Source organism: Sinocyclocheilus grahami, unplaced genomic scaffold (assembly GCF_001515645.1).
Source record: "Sinocyclocheilus grahami isolate Dianchi unplaced genomic scaffold, SAMN03320097.WGS_v1.1 scaffold170.1, whole genome shotgun sequence".
Taxonomy (NCBI): Eukaryota; Metazoa; Chordata; class Actinopteri; order Cypriniformes; family Cyprinidae; genus Sinocyclocheilus; species Sinocyclocheilus grahami.
In genome coordinates this window covers 1,030,104-1,051,999 of record NW_015505349.1, presented here as the reverse complement: position 1 = coordinate 1,051,999, position 21,896 = coordinate 1,030,104, and the positions used below count along the sequence as shown (strand labels likewise).

The 21,896-nt window shown below is 35.8% G+C and overlaps 2 protein-coding genes and 2 pseudogenes across 2 annotated transcripts; 1 reads left to right on the top strand and 3 right to left on the bottom strand.

Annotated features, from left to right (window-relative positions):
* Positions 1-5,388: 5,388 nt before the first annotated feature.
* LOC107593416 (transcription factor HES-5-like) lies at positions 5,389-6,694 on the bottom strand (annotated as a pseudogene).
* Positions 6,695-7,763: 1,069 nt separating this feature from the next.
* On the bottom strand, positions 7,764-8,339 carry LOC107593383 (transcription factor HES-5-like; annotated as a pseudogene).
* Positions 8,340-9,614: 1,275 nt separating this feature from the next.
* On the top strand, positions 9,615-10,411 carry LOC107593382 (transcription factor HES-5-like). Its single transcript, XM_016283090.1, has 2 exons — positions 9,615-9,689; positions 9,803-10,411. Exons 1-2 carry the CDS (start codon positions 9,630-9,632, stop codon positions 10,214-10,216), a joined length of 474 nt encoding a protein of 157 aa, XP_016138576.1. The 5' UTR covers positions 9,615-9,629; the 3' UTR covers positions 10,217-10,411.
* A 5,431-nt stretch (positions 10,412-15,842) lies between these two features.
* Positions 15,843-16,586, bottom strand: LOC107593415 (transcription factor HES-5-like). The gene is made up of 2 exons (XM_016283138.1): positions 16,527-16,586; positions 15,843-16,413 (listed from the first exon to the last, which is right to left on the bottom strand). The coding sequence occupies exons 1-2, from the start codon at positions 16,584-16,586 to the stop codon at positions 16,000-16,002; spliced, it is 474 nt and encodes a 157-aa protein (XP_016138624.1). The 3' UTR covers positions 15,843-15,999.
* Positions 16,587-21,896: the final 5,310 nt, after the last annotated feature.

Here is a 21,896-nt window from a genome sequence, read left to right as displayed (position 1 = left end):
ATTTATAATTAATTGTGAAATTTACAAGCAATTTTTGAGTGAAAATTGTTTCATTGTTCAGTTTTTATTTTTATTCATTCTTTTTTTTCAGTGTAATGACATGCATTTTTTTATGCAAAAATATATTTTATAAACTATAGGGTTAATTCATACCAAAATATGCTGCAAAAACTCTGGATAGCACAACTGTCCAGTGATGAAAAAGAATATATGCACATACAATTTTTATGCAATAATAAAGTATACTTTATATACCATGTATAGTTACCATGTATATGTTCCAGGAGCGTGACCAACATTTACGTGCTACAATGGCACGTGGTTAAAACTGCTACATCCCATCAAAGGCACGAGAGTCCCAGCTGGAAACACAGCCTCGAGTCCGTTCCCAGGCCAGGGATATTCCTTTGATAACTGTTAACAGCATGACTGTCATCTCTGCTTAAGTTAGGTGGCAAAGCAGTCGCGTCCACGTGCCAGATTACGGATGTTCTCATGTAGCTGTGGAACTACAGCATATAAATTGTTATCTTCTAAAAATATTTATGAGGCAAATAATTCGATTTGTAACGTGTTTTGCTTTAGCTTATTTTATGCAAGGTGTCAGCACGCGCCAGGAGCTCATGCTCTGAGTTCAGTGCGGTTGATTGATTGATTGATTGATTGCACGGCCAGCTGTAGCCGAAAGTTGATCAAAAGCCAAAAGGGTCAGAATTCTCCTACTACTAGACACAGACTAAATACAAGCACGTGAGTAAAGTGGCTTTACTGTGGCAATGAAGTTCAGTGCTTGGAAATCCCTCAGAACACCTTAAAACACACAGCACCACCTTTGTGTATCGTGGCAACATCTTTTTTATGTGGAAACAGCATTTATATTTTGTTCAGAAGACACCTTTTTTTCTTCTTCAGTTTCTATAGTCCATTTCGTCCGTATAAAATATTGTAGGTGATACATTCTAGTTATTCTTCGAGAGAAAACCAGCGATTTAATAGTTGATATTACTATTGTAGTTGTTGTTGTTAATATTTTTTATTATTTTATTTGTAAAATTTAAATTTTACATTTTTTGTGATTTTTTTTTGTCTTTTGTCGTTTTTTTTTAGTGACTCTTTATTCATTAGTTTAACTTTGAGTTAAAGAGAAAAGGAGAATTATTGCCTTTGCATAGCTGAAATTTAATTGACTTTTTTTGTTAACATATTTTCAAATTAAGGATTGTTTCAAGTATTTTTTTATTTTATTTTTATTATTATTTGCTTTTAGTTAATGATAATAAGCTTGGTGAAACAGCCTCTTTTTGTATTGTGATGGATAGCAAAGACTAGTGTTTATGCTGCATATATAGTGTGTGTTTGCTTGTATTTTACACACATAGGCTACTAAAATACTGTGAGTTTGTGTTTGAGGACATTCCCACCATCCTGGGTGTTTTAATCTGACAAGTGCAAACAATGCACTAATTGCTCCATTGAAAATGTTAATTGCATTAATTGTAAAACAAACGGTCCGTCTTAGTGTCACAAACAAACTTGGGAAATCAAGCTTGTGGTTATGCAATAGTGAGGAAGACAGACGTTTTAGCAAAGAAATCTAAATTGTATATATATATATTCTATATTCTCGACTATAGCAGATATGAAGTCTATTCTAAGTTTCAGTTGAGTTGGATATATGATTTTGTTCCTGTGATTACTCTATGCTCATCTACCTAAGCAACAGGCTTTAAGACATAATGTTTGTGTGGCATAAGGCACTGGGCTTTTACTGAAGATCCCATGAGTTCTGTATGAGAGGGCAGCCTTCCTTTCCCACAGTCTGTTCATTGACTGCCCACAGTAAGGAAACCAAAGAAGTGTGTCTTGTTACACATCACATTAGTCACGGTGTTTGAACTCTCTTTATTAGAGGGGGACCTAATACATAGCATAGCAAGACCGTCTGGACTTCAGGCACTGCTCAAACACTTTTAGGACTTTCCCAGTATTCAGCAAGAGTTTTTAAAATCAGTTCACTGCTAGAAAATCTTACTATTTAAAAATGTTCGAGTCAGGTGTTTGTTAGTTTGTTTATTGCATTTATTTGTTTATTTATTTATTCATATATATATATATATATAAACCCAATTGAGCATCTCTGGAGTGACCTAAAAATGGCTGTCCACCAACGTTTACCATCCAACCTGACAGAACTGGAGAGGATCTGCAAGGAGGAATGGCAGAGGATCCCCAAATCTAAAAAAACTTGTGAAAAACTTGTTGCATCTTTCCCAAAAAGACTCATGGCTGTATTAGATCAAAAGGGTGCTTCTACTAAATACTGAGCAAAGGGTCTGAATACTTAGGACCATGTGATATTTCAGTTTTTCTTTTTTAATAAATCTGCAAAAATGTCAACAATTCTGTGTTTTTCTGTCAATATGGGGTGCTGTGTGTACATTAATGAGGAAAAAAAATGAACTTAAATGATTTTAGCAAATGGCTGCAATATAACAGAGTGAAAAATTTAAGGGGGTCTGAATACTTTCCGTACCCACTGTATATATATATATGCTTATAAAAGTGCTAAATATATTTTTAACCCTATAAAATATTTAAGCTAATTTCTTTAGCATAGTGAGTAGTACAGTATGTGATTGGTCAGCCTGGTCTCATGTTTATACGTAGGTATAAATACGTAACATTTTCGCTGCTCGGGATGGAGAAGCAAGCAGATCGCCAAATAAAAGGCTTGGATTTGGGTCTGTTCCTCGCAGTCGTATGGATTCGGAAGCTTTGGATTACAGCGCACTAATAAAATTGTTTCATTTCGCAATTATGTTGCGTTTTTGGTGTATTTTATAGTTCTATTGTCAGTCACAGCATGTCGGAGAAAACGCCTTTTGTGGCCTACGACAATCAAAGTAAACATTGCATGACAAGTAAAGGTTAAACGATTGCAGAAATGTTATTTATTTTAAGGTTTAAAGTGAAGTCGTGTTTAACATTATGTAGGCATATTCTTGAAAACGAGCTGGCAGCAGAAATCACAACAAAACGAAATGTTATAATTTCATAAGTAAACAATTTAATAAAGCAATTGAAAACAAGTTAATTAATGTGACAACTAAAAACTAATAAAATTAATGCCGCGATTTCAATATTCATAAGGATTCATTTTTAGGTGTCGTCAATACGTCAGTTTTGTACGTTTAGAGGCTGAAAATACGTCAGTATTGTACATTTTAGTGCCTGTAAAAACGTAAGTAAATGTACGTTTTATAGAACCACATTTTACGTAAAATACATACGAATTATCATGAGATCACGTTGGATTGGTTGAGGCAGTCAATATGGTCCAATCACTGATACCATTCAGTGCTTATGTTTAATTTGCGCGGGTCTCTTTATCTGTCCTTACCTTGTTCAATGAGCAGCACCTGAGAAGCATAATGTTTCTTACAGAACATGATTATAAAGTATCTGTAATTTCTTGTTTGGTTTGCCTTTTAAATTTTCCTGGAATTGAATTTGTGAATCTGTACAAGATGTGCAGTTTTGTAGATCTGCCCCTTTGAGGCAAATTGTAGGTGTAAGTTCAACATCACTTTCTGGCAGAGGTAGACAGTAACGAAGTACACTTGAGTATCTGTACTTTATTTATTTTTTTGGAAACGTATGACCTTAACTTCACTATATTTGAAAGACAAATATCGTACTTTTCACTCATTTCTATCAAGATCCTCGAAGTAGAAAGTAGTTGCTATGTAGCAGCTTTAAAAGTCAGTTGGTGACCTTTTTTTTTCTTTCAGACAGTTTCAGTAATCACTCTTGTAGGGCTACGTGAAGTGATTTCCCAGCATTTTCTGAACACTGACCAGTTGCAAATGTGATATTTATTTACAACAGTTCAATAATAAGAAGTTAATATTGTGGTATATATTAGACACAATATAGTCTGATTTTGCAAAATTGTGTAAATGAAAATATTTCCTATAAAGCCAAGGAAGAACTGTTGTGCGTCTAACAAAACACAATAGGTGTTTGACTTGAAGCAGCACTGCACTGATCTGTATACATAAGACATCAGAGTGCCACGATTCGAGAGCATTTTTGTATGTCAAATGAATCTTGCCGTTTTGCTTATTTGTTAAAGCAGTGTTGCTATTGTAAAGTTATACATGTAGATGTGTGCGCACACTGCCAGAGCTGTGTGAGATCACTACCATGCTACTAACAATCATTTTTATTGTCAACTCACTTGTTTAATTTCTATAGGTTTTTAACATTTCTAAAAGCTCTTTATTCCAAAGATACTACGAGCTAGTCAGTGTATTCAGTAGGCACTTGTTATGAATAAAGTGCCCAAATGGCCGTGATCTCAACTGCCAGCTGGTTATCGCTTCCACTGGCGGATCAGTCAGCCTGGTCTCATGTTTATACGTAGGTATAAATACGTAATTATTGTAAGTTGCTTCAGAGGCATAAGGTATTGCAAGTATTACATAACACCGTAATGAAAGTGCATTGACATAAAAAAGGAAATTTGCTTTTGATACTTAAGTACTTTTTTAAATTCAAGTAAAAATCTGTCTTTACAACTTTCACTTGTAATGGAGTAATATTTGATCAGCAGTATATGTACTTTCTCTCAAGTAATGGAGTTGTGTACTTGTGTCCACCTCTTCTTTCTGGTGACAGGGATGCCACCTATCCTAACTGATTATAAGGTATCTTGTTAGGAGATAACTGCTTGAGTGGATAACAAAGCAAATAAGTGCTTGTTTGTAATGAGATATTTATCAAATATGTAATTGCAACCAACTGATGCAATTAAAAAGTTAGTGGAATGTGTGAAAAGTTGTTTGAACTTTAAAGTATCTGAGGTTTTTTTTATGAATGAGCACATTGACAGAATGTAATGTAAAATAGACGTTTATTTTTATAAAACATTTGCAGATGATATTCAACATCTTGATTTAGTGCTTTTACATAGTTTTTTTTACCACTGTTCTTGATTGTTAAACTAATCTCTCATGTTTAAAATACATTTACCTAAATAATCTTTATAAAATAATTTGTCATAGTTGATTATGTAAGACCTACAACACCAACAATAAAACATTCAAAAAAGAACAGGAGGTTAATAAAAATCATAAACATTGGATCTATTCATAAACATGGAACATGTTCATAGAATATTAATATTGCATCTCACTGTGAGATATATAGTTGTTAACATAGCAGATTCAGTTGGCTTGAAGCATGATTTGCCAATAGCAAAAATACAGTGAATTCCAAATGTAGGAATACAGTCAATTATTATCTCATGAAAGAGATAGTCCTAGAATAACATGCTAGTCGTGATAGTTAACATTGTTGCTTTTTAAAAAAACGTAAGAACAGCTTCTACCAGGGTCTCCAGAGCTCCAGAGTTTGCTCTTTGCTGCTGCTCTGTGCGGCTGGTGAATTGAGCTGAGGCGGCACACGTGTGTTGTTCTCTGTGTAGGGCTGCATGTGCAGGAAGTGCTTCAGCAGTCTTCTGTGGGACTCAGTCTGCACTGGACACTGAGACAGGAGGTTGACGGCCTCCTGCACACATCTGGAGTGTCCGTCACGAGCTGCAGGCCGAGGGATTCTGGGAGCGCTGCTGGTGTCTCAAGAAATCAAGTGTCATCTCCAGGATTTCAGCTTTCTCCTGTCTGGAGTCGGGCTGTTGCTTTAGGAACTCTTGACCCAGAAGAGACTTGAGCTTCTCAATGCTGCTGTTGATTTGTTCTCTGCGGATCTTCTCCACTACTGGCTTTCTCAGCTGAGGAAACATCAAGAACATGCATTTAGAAACTCTCATCCATCATTTATGCTGTTTATATTTCAGAGGAATATATATATATATGATTTTAGGCATATATTTGATTTAAGGCAGGTGTATTTAATATTTACCTTGTTTGAGAGTGGAAGTTGTTCTCTGCTGATGATTGATCCAGTGATTGTAAGTGCCAGTGCTGTGTCTTTAGATCAGTTCTTCGTTAGGATCAGATCAGATCAGATCTGTCCCCTTTGAGGCAAATTGTAGGTGTAAGTTCAACATCACTTTCTGGCAGAGGTAGACAGTAACGAAGTACACTTGAGTATCTGTACTTTATTTATTTTTTTGGAAACGTATGACCTTAACTTCACTATATTTGAAAGACAAATATCGTACTTTTCACTCATTTCTATCAAGATCCTCGAAGTAGAAAGTAGTTGCTATGTAGCAGCTTTAAAAGTCAGTTGGTGACCTTTTTTTTTCTTTCAGACAGTTTCAGTAATCACTCTTGTAGGGCTACGTGAAGTGATTTCCCAGCATTTTCTGAACACTGACCAGTTGCAAATGTGATATTTATTTACAACAGTTCAATAATAAGAAGTTAATATTGTGGTATATATTAGACACAATATAGTCTGATTTTGCAAAATTGTGTAAATGAAAATATTTCCTATAAAGCCAAGGAAGAACTGTTGTGCGTCTAACAAAACACAATAGGTGTTTGACTTGAAGCAGCACTGCACTGATCTGTATACATAAGACATCAGAGTGCCACGATTCGAGAGCATTTTTGTATGTCAAATGAATCTTGCCGTTTTGCTTATTTGTTAAAGCAGTGTTGCTATTGTAAAGTTATACATGTAGATGTGTGCGCACACTGCCAGAGCTGTGTGAGATCACTACCATGCTACTAACAATCATTTTTATTGTCAACTCACTTGTTTAATTTCTATAGGTTTTTAACATTTCTAAAAGCTCTTTATTCCAAAGATACTACGAGCTAGTCAGTGTATTCAGTAGGCATAATGTATTGTAAGTTGCTTCAGAGGCATAAGGTATTGCAAGTATTACATAACACCGTAATGAAAGTGCATTGACATAAAAAAGGAAATTTGCTTTTGATACTTAAGTACTTTTTTAAATTCAAGTAAAAATCTGTCTTTACAACTTTCACTTGTAATGGAGTAATATTTGATCAGCAGTATATGTACTTTCTCTCAAGTAATGGAGTTGTGTACTTGTGTCCACCTCTTCTTTCTGGTGACAGGGATGCCACCTATCCTAACTGATTATAAGGTATCTTGTTAGGAGATAACTGCTTGAGTGGATAACAAAGCAAATAAGTGCTTGTTTGTAATGAGATATTTATCAAATATGTAATTGCAACCAACTGATGCAATTAAAAAGTTAGTGGAATGTGTGAAAAGTTGTTTGAACTTTAAAGTATCTGAGGTTTTTTTTATGAATGAGCACATTGACAGAATGTAATGTAAAATAGACGTTTATTTTTATAAAACATTTGCAGATGATATTCAACATCTTGATTTAGTGCTTTTACATAGTTTTTTTTACCACTGTTCTTGATTGTTAAACTAATCTCTCATGTTTAAAATACATTTACCTAAATAATCTTTATAAAATAATTTGTCATAGTTGATTATGTAAGACCTACAACACCAACAATAAAACATTCAAAAAAGAACAGGAGGTTAATAAAAATCATAAACATTGGATCTATTCATAAACATGGAACATGTTCATAGAATATTAATATTGCATCTCACTGTGAGATATATAGTTGTTAACATAGCAGATTCAGTTGGCTTGAAGCATGATTTGCCAATAGCAAAAATACAGTGAATTCCAAATGTAGGAATACAGTCAATTATTATCTCATGAAAGAGATAGTCCTAGAATAACATGCTAGTCGTGATAGTTAACATTGTTGCTTTTTAAAAAAACGTAAGAACAGCTTCTACCAGGGTCTCCAGAGCTCCAGAGTTTGCTCTTTGCTGCTGCTCTGTGCGGCTGGTGAATTGAGCTGAGGCGGCACACGTGTGTTGTTCTCTGTGTAGGGCTGCATGTGCAGGAAGTGCTTCAGCAGTCTTCTGTGGGACTCAGTCTGCACTGGACACTGAGACAGGAGGTTGACGGCCTCCTGCACACATCTGGAGTGTCCGTCACGAGCTGCAGGCCGAGGGATTCTGGGAGCGCTGCTGGTGTCTCAAGAAATCAAGTGTCATCTCCAGGATTTCAGCTTTCTCCTGTCTGGAGTCGGGCTGTTGCTTTAGGAACTCTTGACCCAGAAGAGACTTGAGCTTCTCAATGCTGCTGTTGATTTGTTCTCTGCGGATCTTCTCCACTACTGGCTTTCTCAGCTGAGGAAACATCAAGAACATGCATTTAGAAACTCTCATCCATCATTTATGCTGTTTATATTTCATAACAATCTATGATTTATGCAGTCAGATATTAGATGTTGAATATTTACCTTGTTTGAGAGTGGAAGTTGTTCTCTGCTGATGATTGATCCAGTGATTGTAGGTGCCATGGCTGTGTCTTTAGTTCAGTTCTCCGTTAGGATCAGATCAGATCAGATCTGTGCTAAGCTCTCTCTCCTCTCCCTCTATTTATACTCCCAAATCTCCATATGAATGTGTGAGTCTGGAGCTTGCTGGAGGTTCTCACAGTCTGCAGTCAATGGGAGCGTTCGAAAAGCTCAAAGGAGGAAGATTGTGAGAACGTGTAAACCCCTTTTGAAGTCTCATCTGATGCTCTGATGTCTTATTTGATAAGTGACCTATTAGTAGTGTAGAATCAAAAGTTTTTATTCATTTTACATAACTTTTTTGTTCAATTAATTATTTTTAATGTTTAATTAATTCTTGTAAAAGTATGTTTAAACATGTTTCATTCTCAAGTTTAAGTGGAAAAAATATCCATTCTACTTCAGATTTCCTCTAGAAACAGGACAGCAATTCGATTGTAAGGTGCCACAGGTTTATTCTTTCAGATGCAATTCAGATGTCCTCTCTCAGAATGAAGTCTTGAAGGTGGGTGATGTAGTGCAGGACTGGGACTGCACTTTCCACAGCTTTCCCACAGTCTGTCCATTCATCAGAGATGAATAGAAGTGTGCCTTACTGCAGGCGATTAGGCATGTCGTCAAGAGACTATAGAAACCTCACAGGGGTATTTATGACACTGTCCCTAATTGAGATGGGCATTTATTTGCTTGTTTGGACTCATAGATTCATGCTTAAAAGTGAGAATTCAATCAATAGATTCATTCAATAAGATTGTAAAACTGTTATTTTCCAAATATTTTTGTAATTGAAGATGATTTTATTGATGATTAGTAGATGATTATTTACTGGCTGAAATATGAATTTCAAACCTTCTGTTTATTATCCTTATGACCATATTTGACTTTTTACAATCACAATTAATATTGATATTTAATAATTCTCTAAATTATTCTAAAAGGGTGAAATGGAAGAAATTTTGAAACCATTATTTTCATTGTAGGTCATATAAACAGCACGTGCTTTTGTGAGCAATTAATCCTAATGGTGAGCAACAAGGCTGCACTTTCTCACACACTCTCCCACCCTCCACCTGCTCCCCAGAGATGCGCTCATTGTGTCGGAGCAATAAGGGCTTCAGCAGCCATGTGGCGGCCCAAACGCTCCCATTGGCTGCAGACTGTGAGAACCTCCAGCAAACTCCAGGCTCACACATTCATATGGAGATTTGGGAGTATAAATAGAGGGAGAGGAGAGAGAGTTGAGCACAGATCTCATCTGATCCTAGCAGAGAACTGAACACAAGACACACAGCCATGGCACCTACAATCACTGGATCAATCATCAGCAGAGAACAACTTCCACTCTCAAACAAGGTAAATATTCAACATCTAATATCTGACTGCATAAATCATAGATTGTTATGAAATATAAACAGCATAAATGATGGATGAGAGTTTCTAAATGCATGTTCTTGATGTTTCCTCAGCTGAGAAAGCCAATAGTGGAGAAGATCCGCAGAGAACGAATCAACAGCAGCATTGAGAAGCTCAAGTCTCTTCTGGGTCAAGAGTTCCTAAAGCAACAGCCCGACTCCAGACAGGAGAAAGCTGAAATCCTGGAGATGACACTTGATTTCTTGAGACGCCAGCAGCGCTCCCAGAATCCCTCGGCCTGCAGCTCTACTGCAGCTCGTGAGCGGCGCTCCAGATGTGTGCAGGAGGCCGTCAACTTCCTGTCTCAGTGTCCAGTGCAGACTGAGTCCCACAGAAGACTGCTGAAGCACTTCCTGCACATGCAGCCCTACACAGAGAACAACACACGTGTGCCGCCTCAGCTCAATTCACCAGCCGCACAGAGCAGCAGCAAAGAGCAAACTCTGGAGCTCTGGAGACCCTGGTAGAGCCACGAGGACCCGTATGATTTATCAGACAGAATTCATTATGCCAGTCTGAGATTGGCATGGACTGTAATTCTAATGTAGGAATTGATTTCCACCTCTGCTGCTTAATCTGCTTTCAGAGAAAGTTTGTTTCATTGAAACAATGACCAATGAATATCTGTGTGTGACCAGTAATATTTGATCAGAATGTACAGAATCATTTGCATTGTAAAATGATTATTACATTTGTAAAAATTAAGTTTCAAAGAAACGTTAAAGTCTGATTCAGACATTTGAGCTCTTGTAGCTATTTCACCCATAATGGGTTTATTTTCTCTGCATCTAAAGGATGATGACACTGCTTTCATTTATTGAAAGCTTTTGATTTATGTTTTGTTGTTTAAAATATATCTCATTTCTTATGAGATTTTTTTTTCATTTGAAGGAAATATTTTGTGTGTTGAAAGCACAAATTGCAGTTTTTAATGTTTGCATGTGTTTAGATGAATGAGACATTTCCCCTGTAAAGGGCAGTTGTTTATCACTGCTCCATGTTAGTGATTTGAATTTTACTCTTTGTATTCAAAGTCAAGTTGTTACCGTCTTTAAAGGTGTCTTGCATTGCACCTTGCACTGGATAATAATTCGAAATGTCTGTGACATTCCCAGTTCAAGAGAACTACAGATGTAATAACATGAGTTCTTCATGAATGTGAAAATATGTTTTTTCATATTGTTACTAATGTTACTTCTTTGTTACTTTAAGGCTCTTGAATGTCCTTCAAAGTCGAGGCAGAAGGTCACTGTCAGATTTGCTCTCATATGAAGAGTTGCAATCATATTGCTTATGACAAATAAATTGTACAATCAAAGTTTTTGTTCGGTGTTGTTTTATTTAACTATATACTTAATACATATTTTTAATAGAGTAAAGTATGTCTGAATAGTATAGTCTCATCAAAAACTCTAACCCCCGGTTTCACAGACAAGGCTTAAACCTAGTCCCAGACTAAAATGCATGTCTGAGCTGTTTTTTTTCTGAAAGAAACTTGCACTGATACTGGCAGTGTTTACATAACTTTATACACTTAAATTTCAGTTAGAGTAAATCAAGGTTTGATCTTGAAAAGAAAATCAGCGTGTCGGATGTTAGAGAGGTGTGTTATTTTAAATTTTACTATTATTAACAGTATTTTTAGGGTTACAACATTTCAAGAATTGGGTTGAGAATCAGACGAATTATCAATTTTTTCAAAACGTATTTTGTCTTTTCAAAATAAGATATATATTAAAATAGCATAGTTCTAACCGACGAACCTGACTCGATATAAGTTTCTAGCTCTCAGAAAATATTTGAATTTACAGTAATTACTTGGGAAATAAATTCCTGCATATATTTTTTCCATGCAGGTATAGCTCATATAGTTCTCACAGTGGATGAATATTCATGTTAAAATACAGAGGCCACAAAATATAGAACATAGTGTGTGTGTTACACAAAACTTGTTTTTTTGTGTTATTAATATCCCAAAACACATTACATATCAACCTACACTGATAAGGAGACAGTAGATGACTGTCTCTGATTGAAGCCTGACTGATGGGGTAAAGCTGTACTGAGACTTCATTCCCTGGAGTTTTCCCACACTCTGCCCATTCAGAGAACTCAACAATAGTGTGTTTCATTAAAAACAATTCAGCACATGGCCATGAGAACTTCAACAGAGACCCACGGGACAGATTCTACTGAATCATTAGCAGTCGTCTTAACTACTGTAAGATGTATTTAGAGTATCTGGAGATTACTCTTTTAAAGTTTAAGGCATTGTTATACATTAAAAAAAACAAAGGGAAAAGATTGAACTAAGTAATGTTTTGTTACTCTGAAACTGCCATTTCAAATTATGGTTATCGTGTGTAAATTTCAGAGTCATGGCAAATGAGAAGTTCTTTTTAATTCCTGTTATTTGCCTCAAAAAGCAAAATCCTACACAAGGTGTATATCTTAATGTTTACACTTCTGTTCAATAGATGTCTTATGCTTACCAAGGCTGCAATTATTTGATTAAAAATACAGTAATAACAACAATATTGTGAAATATTGTTAAAACTTTTCTTTTTCAATATATTTTAAAATGTATTCCTGTGATGGAAAAGCTAAATTGTCAGTTTCAAGATTTTTTTTTTATTATTGTCAATGTTGAACACCTAATATTAAAAATTAAGTATTTAAAAAATGTCATATTAAAATATTGAAAGCTTAATATTTCTGCAGAATCATCATACATTTTTTCAGGATTCTTGATGAATAGAAAGTTTAAAAGAACAGCGTTTACTTGAAACTGAAATCTTTTGTAACATTATAAATGGCCTTACTGTTACTTTTGACCAATTTCATGTATCTTTGCTAAATACGTATTAATTGTTTCCAAAAAAAATAAAAAATACTGAACACAGACATTTGATTGGTAGTGTATACATGTGCTTTTTAGAAAACTTTTTTGTCTCATGTACCCCAAAAGCCCCATCAGTAAAGCTCAAGTACCAGAATTTTTTTTAGGATTATCATTAATATTAGTAGAGTCACCAGTATTATTACTATTTTTTTATATATTCGAAAGGAGCTTGGGGGAAAAAAACATGAGATAAATCACAGTTAATTAGTTATTTTAATCTGTTTTTTTTTTTTTTTTTTTTTTTAAATTACTGGTTTAACAAAACAAAAGCTAAATATTTCCAAGTACCCCCAGGAACCTGCCTAAATACCCCCAGGGGTCCACACACGCCTGCTTTATAGGAATCACTCATTTATTTTGAAAAGGGACATCTGAATTACACTAAAAAGATACTCAACAGAACAGTTATTATAAAACTACTTGCACATCCACCAGAAATGAAACCTTATGATGAATCAATTGATTCACCTACTGTTGAATAAAACTGAAATATGTTGCGTTGTGTTTTGGCGATGAGAATGTTCCACTATTAATGGCACGTGCTTTGTCAATAAGTGACCCCAGTGTCACACAACAAACAAAGCTTTAAATGAGGGCTCTCCACTTTCTCACACACTCTCCATCCTTAACACCCATCCCTCCACCTGCTCCACAGAGACGTGCTCATTGTTTCCTGAGCAGTAAGCATGTCATTTAGCATGTGGCGGCCAACTGTTCCTTGTGTCATTAGTCCTCTCCCATTGGCTGCAGACTGTGAGAACCTCCAGCAAACTCCAGACTCACACATTCATATGGAGATTTGGGAGTATAAATAGAGGGAGAGGAGAGAGAGCTGAGCACAGATCTGATCTGATCTGATCCTAACGGAGAACTGAACTAAAAACACAGCCATGGCACTTACAATCACTGGATCAATCATCAGCAGAGAACAACTTCCACTCTCAAACAAGGTAAATATTCAACATCTCATATCTTACAGCATAAATCATAGATTGCTATGAAGTATAAGCAGCATAAATGATGGATGAGAGTTTCTAAATGCATGTTCCTAATGTTTCCTCAGCTGAGAAAGCCAATAGTGGAGAAGATCCGCAGAGAACGAATCAACAGCAGCATTGAGAAGCTCAAGTCTCTTCTGGGTCAAGAGTTCCTAAAGCAACAGCCCAACTCCAGACAGGAGAAAGCTGAAATCCTGGAGACGACGCTTGATTTCTTGAGACGCCAGCATTAATTCTAATGTAGGAATTGATTTCCGCCTCTGCTGCTTATGCAGGACCTTTAATCTGCTTTCAGATAAAATTTTGTGTTTCATTGAAACTTTGTGACCAGTTATATTTGATTAGAATGTACAGAATCATTTGCCATGTAAAATGATTATATTTATGAAAATTAAGATTCATAAAAACGTTAAAGTCTGATTTAGACTTTGAGCTCTTGTTGCTCTTTCACCCATATTGGGTTTATTCTCTCACTGCTTTCATTTACTGAAAGCTTTTGATGCATATTTCTGTTGTTTGAAATACATCTAATGCTTCTCTTATTATATAAGAAATATTTCTTCATTTGAAGGATATTTGATTGTGTTAAAAGCACAAATTATTGTTTTTAATGTTTGCATGTGTTTACATGATTGAGACGTTTCCCCTGTAAAGGGCAGTTGTGTAGTGTCACTATTAGTGATTTAAAATGTCTTTTATAAGCAAAATTAAGTTTTCACCTTCTGTGAAGGTGTCTTCCGTGCATTACTTCATATTGAAGTACAGGATACAAATAAATTTGATTATATTTTCTGACTACAAACCCTTGTTGTCACTGAATTCCTTGTCCATCAGAATAACACAAAGCATAAATCAAAGCACATTTGCAGACTTTAAAAGTTATTCAAATCACTATTTAGTTTAAATCTCATGGTTTGGTTCAAGATGCACATATACTTGAAAATATCCCTATAAATGATGCATTTATCAATTCAGATATAAGCTAAATTATAATGTCTCTATTCAGGTCTAGTTTGCAAAACATTCATATCATATTTGACTACTGACCTTTTACTACATTAACTGCAGTTATTCAATGAAAAATAATGTATTTTCATCACGTTAAGCACTCAACATCCAGCATAGCTCAGACCTGACTTTCACTGAGCAGAGATAAACATATAATTACATACAGTAAGCAAATGTGTCATCTATTAGAGGATAAATAAAGATGCATTTTCTTGAGATGACAGCAGCACAATCCCTCATTCCATTTCAGGAAATCTGGTCACTTCAGAGGGAAACAGGGCAAGTCATGCTATCATATTCAAACTTAAGAGCATTCTCAGAAAACAAGGTCCAGAGGCTGTCACTGGTGCGTTACCCTTACAAAAGGTACACCTTTATACCTTATTTGCCCATAAAGGGTGCATATTAGTTCCTTAAATACACGTAGTACCGAAAGTGTACATATTATTACCTAAATGGTTCAACCCCACTGACAGCTTTTGAGTGTAGCTGTGATTTCATTTAACTTATGAAGAGCTTGACAGATGAAGAACTTGCTGAAAGTATTCAGATTATATTTTATGTTTTAATGTAGTAATTATTTTATATGGCAAATGAAGGACCTTGATGTGCAGACTGACTAAACAGCAATTAAAACATATTTATAGTGTGCAAATGTGCTGTGATTTGTTTTGATTGATGAGGAAAACAGTCAAAACATTGCACAGATTATATTCTTGAAATTTATTTTCATGTTGCACTTCAATATGAAGTAATACAAATGCTGAACACACCTTCAATGAAGGTAACAACTTGACTTTGAATACAAAGAATAAAATTCAAATCACTAACAGTAACAATATTCAACTGCCCTTTACAGGGGAAACGTCTCAATCATGTAAACACATGCAAACATTAAAAACAATAATTTGTGCTTTTAACACAATCAAATATCCTTCAAACGAAGAAATATTTCTTATATAAAAAGAGAAGCATTAGATGTATTTCAAATAACAGAAATATGCATCAAAAGCTTTCAGTAAATGAAAGCAGTGAGAGAATAAACCCAATATGGGTGAAAGAGCAACAAGAGCTCAAAGTCTAAATCAGACTTTAACGTTTTTATGAATCTTAATTTTCACAAATGTAATCATTTTACATGGCAAATGATTCTGTACATTCTGATCAAATATTACTGGTCACAAAGTTTCAATGAAACACAAAATTTTATCTGAAAGCAGATTAAAGGTCCTGCATAAGCAGTAGAGGTGGAAATCAATTCCTACATTAGAATTACAGTCCATGCCAATCTCAGACTGGCATAATGAATTCTGTCTGATAAATCATACGGGTCCTCGTGGCTCTACCAGGGTCTCCAGAGCTCCAGAGTTTGCTCTTTGCTGCTGCTCTGTGCGGCTGGTGAATTGAGCTGAGGCGGCACACGTGTGTTGTTCTCTGTGTAGGGCTGCATGTGCAAGAAGTGCTTCAGCAGTCTTCTGTGGGACTCAGTCTGCACTGGACACTGAGACAGGAGGTTGACGGCCTCCTGCACACATCTGGAGCGTCCGTCACGAGCTGCAGTAGAGCTGCAGGCCGAGGGATTCTGGGAGCGCTGCTGGCGTCTCAAGAAATCAAGTGTCATCTCCAGGATTTCAGCTTTCTCCTGTCTGGAGTCGGGCTGTTGCTTTAGGAACTCTTGACCCAGAAGAGACTTGAGCTTCTCAATGCTGCTGTTGATTCGTTCTCTGCGGATCTTCTCCACTACTGGCTTTCTCAGCTGAGGAAACATCAAGAACATGCATTTAGAAACTCTCATCCATCATTTATGCTGTTTTATATTTCATAACAATTATAATTTATGCAGTCAGATATTAGATGTTGAATATTTACCTTGTTTGAGAGTGGAAGTTGTTCTCTGCTGATGATTGATCCAGTGACTGTAAGTGCCATGGCTGTGTTTTTAGTTCAGTTCTCCGTTAGGATCAGATCAAATCAGATCTGTGCTCAGCTCTCTCTCCTCTCCCTCTATTTATACTCCCAAATCTCCATATGAATGTGTGAGTCTGGAGTTTGCTGGAGGTTCTCACAGTCTGCAGTCAATGGAAGCGTTTGGACCGCCACATGGCTGCTGAAGCCCTTATTGCTCCGACACAATGAGCGCATCTCTGGGGAGCAGGTGGAGGGGTGTTTAAGAGGGATGAAGACTGATTCAGCTAGTGGCCTGTGAATGTGGGAAATTTGTGACCTCGTAAATTGATCTGACTACAAGTCACTTCAGTCTTTAAAGCACAGTTTATTGTGTTCTTCACACAAGGGCCAAAATGGTCCTGTTGTCTCTTGGGAGTTAGACGTGAACCTCAAGGTATATACAGTATATTTAGCAAAATATACAAAGGAAAAGGATACCTTTGTGCCACATATATACATTTTTATTTGTATTTCTTTTTTTAATTATGGTAATTATGACATATTTTACATAAAAACAACAAATAAATATAACAATGAATAGAAAAAATCTAGATAAAATTTATATTAAAATGTACAGTTTTTATTTATTTATTAAGCTTTTTCAAGCTTATCCCATGGAAGTAGAGTACACTCTCTGAAGTGTGTACAGGCAGTTTTCCTCTCAGCTTTATGAGGTCTGAGCAGCACACTTCTCTCTTGGCACACTCTCCTCACACATCCTTAAGACACTTCCAGCTGTCTGGCCTGCTGTCTGCTGGCTGACTCTTGGTCACACGCTCCACTCAGTGAGAACCTGGGAGCACTTATGTAGCACGGCTTCCCACACTTATTCACTGACACTGATCCCACTGATAAAAGAAGCGTGGCCCATTACACAATGTCAGAGTAACCCTGCCTCCCACTTCCCAGCGCTCACTGTTCTCACAGCACCTCCCAGGCAGCCAGGCTCACCATCTGGAGGCATCATTCAATTACCACCCTTAAACAACAGCATCCCAGCCCTAGAGTGTACAACATAGGCTATATCAGATAACATCATCTGCTCATTCTAAGTTTTTCTCTCTTTTTTTTTTGGACAAAACTGTGTCATGATGCAGCAATTAATCATGATTTCATGCATAAAATGTGAAAATAAAAATTTGTAAGTGAGACCAATATTATTATATGCATCAGGTTTGTATCAACTTTTGTGTAGGCACAGAATAATTTGCATACTTAATATTTATATAATAAATATGTATATTAAACTATTACAAATAAATACATTTTTAATTAGATAAATTCAATTTAAAATGTATTGAAAATAATACATATATAAATAAATTGATTGATGTTAAATGTCTACACATTAATATCTTTAGCATCACCTTTTATGCTGAGTTTTGCTTGTTTTAGAGCTATGAGCAAAATAATCCACCACTCTATATTTAATAAATATGAATATAAATAAATAAGTATAATAAATAATTTATGAATAAAACAGGAATAAACTGATGTTTAATCTGTATTTAATAAGTAAATCAATAAATATTGCTAACTTGTATGTTGTGTTTCACTTGTTTTAGAGCTATGAACTAAATCCATCATTGTATATTAAATATTAATGTGCATAATGAATGAATGAATGAACAAATGAATAAATAAATTTTTGATGTTAAATGTCTAAACATTTAATCTCTTTGCTATCACCTTTTAGGCTGAGTTTTGCTTTCTCGTAGTATTTCTGGACAGATGTTTAAATGCACATTCCCACACATTATTGGCTGACAGCATGAATGAGGTCAATGCTAATTCACATGCTCACCGCTGCTCTTTTAGCAATGCAGTCCTTGACTGACAGACCAAATAAAACCCACCTGCTCATTTTGTTTTTAGGGCCTTGGCATTAAATATTTAAACAATCCACCCTTGCACTATTGTCATACTGCAGTTTCCTGATTGGTTAAAAAGTGTGAGAACTTACATCTTATTAAATTCAGCCCGCCTGCATATAAATTCAAGCCAAGGGAAAGAGAAAATTCAATGCATATCACTTCTCAACACAACACACTGAAGAACAACCCAGGCCTTCACCATGAGAGATCTGCAGAAAACGTAAGTTAACAAACAGTCATGACATAAAGTTATTGTCTGTTACAGTTATTTTTTTAAACTATTGAACTAAGTCATGTAAATGCTTCTTGTCTCTTAGGTATAAACTTATGAGCCTGGAGAGGAGATGCTCAGATGGCGTAGAGCAGATTATGGGCGTTCTGGAGCAGCAGCTGCACAATGGTGTTTCTCCCACTGACCTTTGGGGAAAAACAGTCTCTTTCTTCACCCCAAAGAAGACCTTGATCTTCCACAATGGATACTCCAAGTATTCGAGGGAGACACTTCGCTTATTCCCAGACTCAGCAGAGGATGTGGCTCCTTTGTGTATTCAGCAGTGACAAGAAGCAGTGCCATGGAAGAGATGGAAATGCATTTGCCAAATCTTGATCCGCTGAAAGACATTATGAACTTAACTCACCCTGTGTACTTGAAATGGAGGCGTTATTCTCCTATCTTATTTTTTTCCAGCATACACTCTTAAAAATAAAGGTGCTTCAAAAGTTTCTTCAAGCGATGCCGTAGAAGAACCATTTTTGGTTCTACAAAGAACCATTCAGTCAGAGGTTCTTTAAAGAACCATCTCTTTCTTACCTTTTTATAATCTGAAGAACCTTCTTTCGCCACAAAGAACCTTTTGTGAAACAGAAAGGTTCTTCAGATGTTAAAGGTTCTTTATGGAACCATTTAGACAAAAAGGTTCTTCTATGGCATCGTGAAGCACCTTTATTTTTAAGAGTGTAGTATTAATGAAGAAAAGTCTTTTATAAAGACGAATTCTAAATCGAAATGAACACTGCCCTGAGGGGATTTTCTTTTATCGGTCCAGAAATGGATCTTATGTTGGGATTTGTTGTAATATCAACAATTGTAGGTAATTGCTTTGATGCAATATACAAAGAAAAAAAGATATTCAGAATTCAACATTAAGCATATATGAATGTTGAATGATAAACTTAAAACTAAACTATATTCCTTGATAAAAAGGAAAGTCTTGCATGCCGTTTATGCAAGAGATTATGTTAGTCTTTATTACTTTCAAATTGAAAAAAGGCATTTATTGAAGATTTAATGAGACAGGTTTATGTGAATCTTTTTGTTAATAAAAATCTATTTCATGTGTATTAGCCTATTTGTTTATTCAGCTTTACTATATTGTATAGAGTATTATTCACGTATAGTTGTTGTCATGTTTCGTGGATTCAGTAACAAAAGTGACACAACTAGGCTAAAGTACAGGGTTTCTGCCGGTCTTAAATGTCTTAATTTGCCCTTGCACAAATTAAGGCCATTAGAAGGTCTTAAATCAGAGCAGAAAGTCTTACATTTATAAAGTCTTGGCATTAAATGTTGCAGGCATTGCTAAAAATTCATATCTTCCTCAGTATTTTTGTCATGTTTTCCAATACAAATAACTAAATCAGTCTTTAAAATCAGGATACATTTACTTGAGATTCAAAGTTATCTTTTGTAATTTTGCTTCTCGAATAAAAGGATCTTGATTTAAGAATCTTTAGATATTTACACAGGTAAAGAAGACTAAATAAATAAATACAAATATACTGAGGAAGAACATCACTATTTTGCGGTGTGATCAGAAGTTATAAGTAAAAGTTACTTCCATGTTCTAGTGGTTGGGAGCTGAGGTATTCAAGTCTTAAACTTTGTGCGTGTGTGTAAAATGAATCTAAAAATAATATAGATATGCTGGAAGTTGTTGTTAATATGTGTGCTCCTTAGACATTTACATTTAGAGAGCATACTGAACTATTGTGTTCCTTTCAATTTATTCCTTACATTTTCCTTACTTGGTCTCAAAAATGTATTTAAAAAAGTTTTAAATTTACCTTCATAAAATCTGCAGAAATGCAAAGTAGTAGTACACAAGCTGTTCTGCATTGCCATCTTGCGGTCCCCAAGAGTCACTACAATGACATTCATTTGGGGCTATTAGTTGAATGTTACTTAACAAAAAAAAAAACGCATTGTTATAGACAGCAAGGACATTTAATATATTTAAGAAAACTTCCCCTTAGAATGTCACACATATATAACAGTGTTTTAATTGCCTTGAAATAAATCTCATTCTAAGCTAAATCCTCAGTTTGATGTTCATTGCGATTTACACTGGGCGAAGCTCAACAGATCACTGTGTTCCACAGTGTGTCGAGCCTAAATTGGTACATCTGAGCGGTGTGTGATGCACTTACATTAAAAAACAGGAGCAGGAGGGGGCGGTTGATTTATTGCCTCCTGCTGAGGGGCAGCGTGTTCCCCTGGAGATGTGAGCAACTAATTCAACTGCTGTTCCACTGGACCCCAAAACCTCCACCTTACTACTGTCATCCACCAATCACTCTCCGGGCTTCTGGCCTGGTTTCGTTCTATGATCAAACCCCTGGGAGATGTACTGGGAATGAACCCCTCCCAGTTTAATCACACTTACAAGACCGGTCGGAACAGAACAGAACAGAACAGTAGTAATGTTCAAAAATATCTTGCATGGCTGCACAGTGGTGTCACATAAACCTGTGCAGAAAATAAAACATTTCAGAGTGGCAGAACAATGCACTTTCAAATTTCACAGATCAGTACGCTATAATTTAGATGTTGTTGGATGTCCATATTACACTTTTCGCGTTACTATAATTAATAGAGCCTGCTAATTACAATTAATTATTAGGCCTGCACTGCTTTCTGTAATACTTGATTGTAATTAGTCTATTGCGGTATTAAACGTTCAAATATTTTTTTGTTTTATGGAAGCTAAATTAAATATTTTAAAACACCTGCGCCACTTTCATGTAGCCTATCCTGCATTTCTCCGCGGTCTCGCTCTTTTCATATCAATGCACTTAAAATAGCGCCATCTCGCGACTGAAATCAATTGATATCAATGACCCTGAATATGCATAGTAGGCTGCTCATTTTAAAGGGGTCATATGATGCGATTTCAAGTTTTTCTTTCTCTTTGGAGTGTTACAAGCTGATTGTGCATAGATAAGATCCCTGAAGTTGCAAAGACTAAAGTCTCAAAACCAAAGAGATATTCTTTATCAAAGTTAAGACTCTGCCACGCCCCCCTAAAACGGCTCGTTCTAACACGCCCCCACATATCTACCTCACTATGTGGAAATATTAGCATAATGCCGCCCAAATGTGCACGCAAAGAAAGAAGGCGTGGTTTCAGTAACCACAGTT

What these genes read in the sequence shown, in the direction of transcription:
- LOC107593382 (XM_016283090.1), top strand. Translation starts at nt 9,630, where the DNA reads ATGGCACCTACAATCACTGGATCAATCATCAGCAGAGAACAACTTCCA. An exon ending in AACTTCCACTCTCAAACAAG is followed by an intron (nt 9,690 to 9,802) that starts GTAAATATTCAA and finishes ATGTTTCCTCAG; the next exon opens with CTGAGAAAGCCAATAGTGGA.
- LOC107593415 (XM_016283138.1), bottom strand. Translation starts at nt 16,586, where the DNA reads ATGGCACTTACAGTCACTGGATCAATCATCAGCAGAGAACAACTTCCA. An exon ending in AACTTCCACTCTCAAACAAG is followed by an intron (nt 16,414 to 16,526) that starts GTAAATATTCAA and finishes ATGTTTCCTCAG; the next exon opens with CTGAGAAAGCCAGTAGTGGA.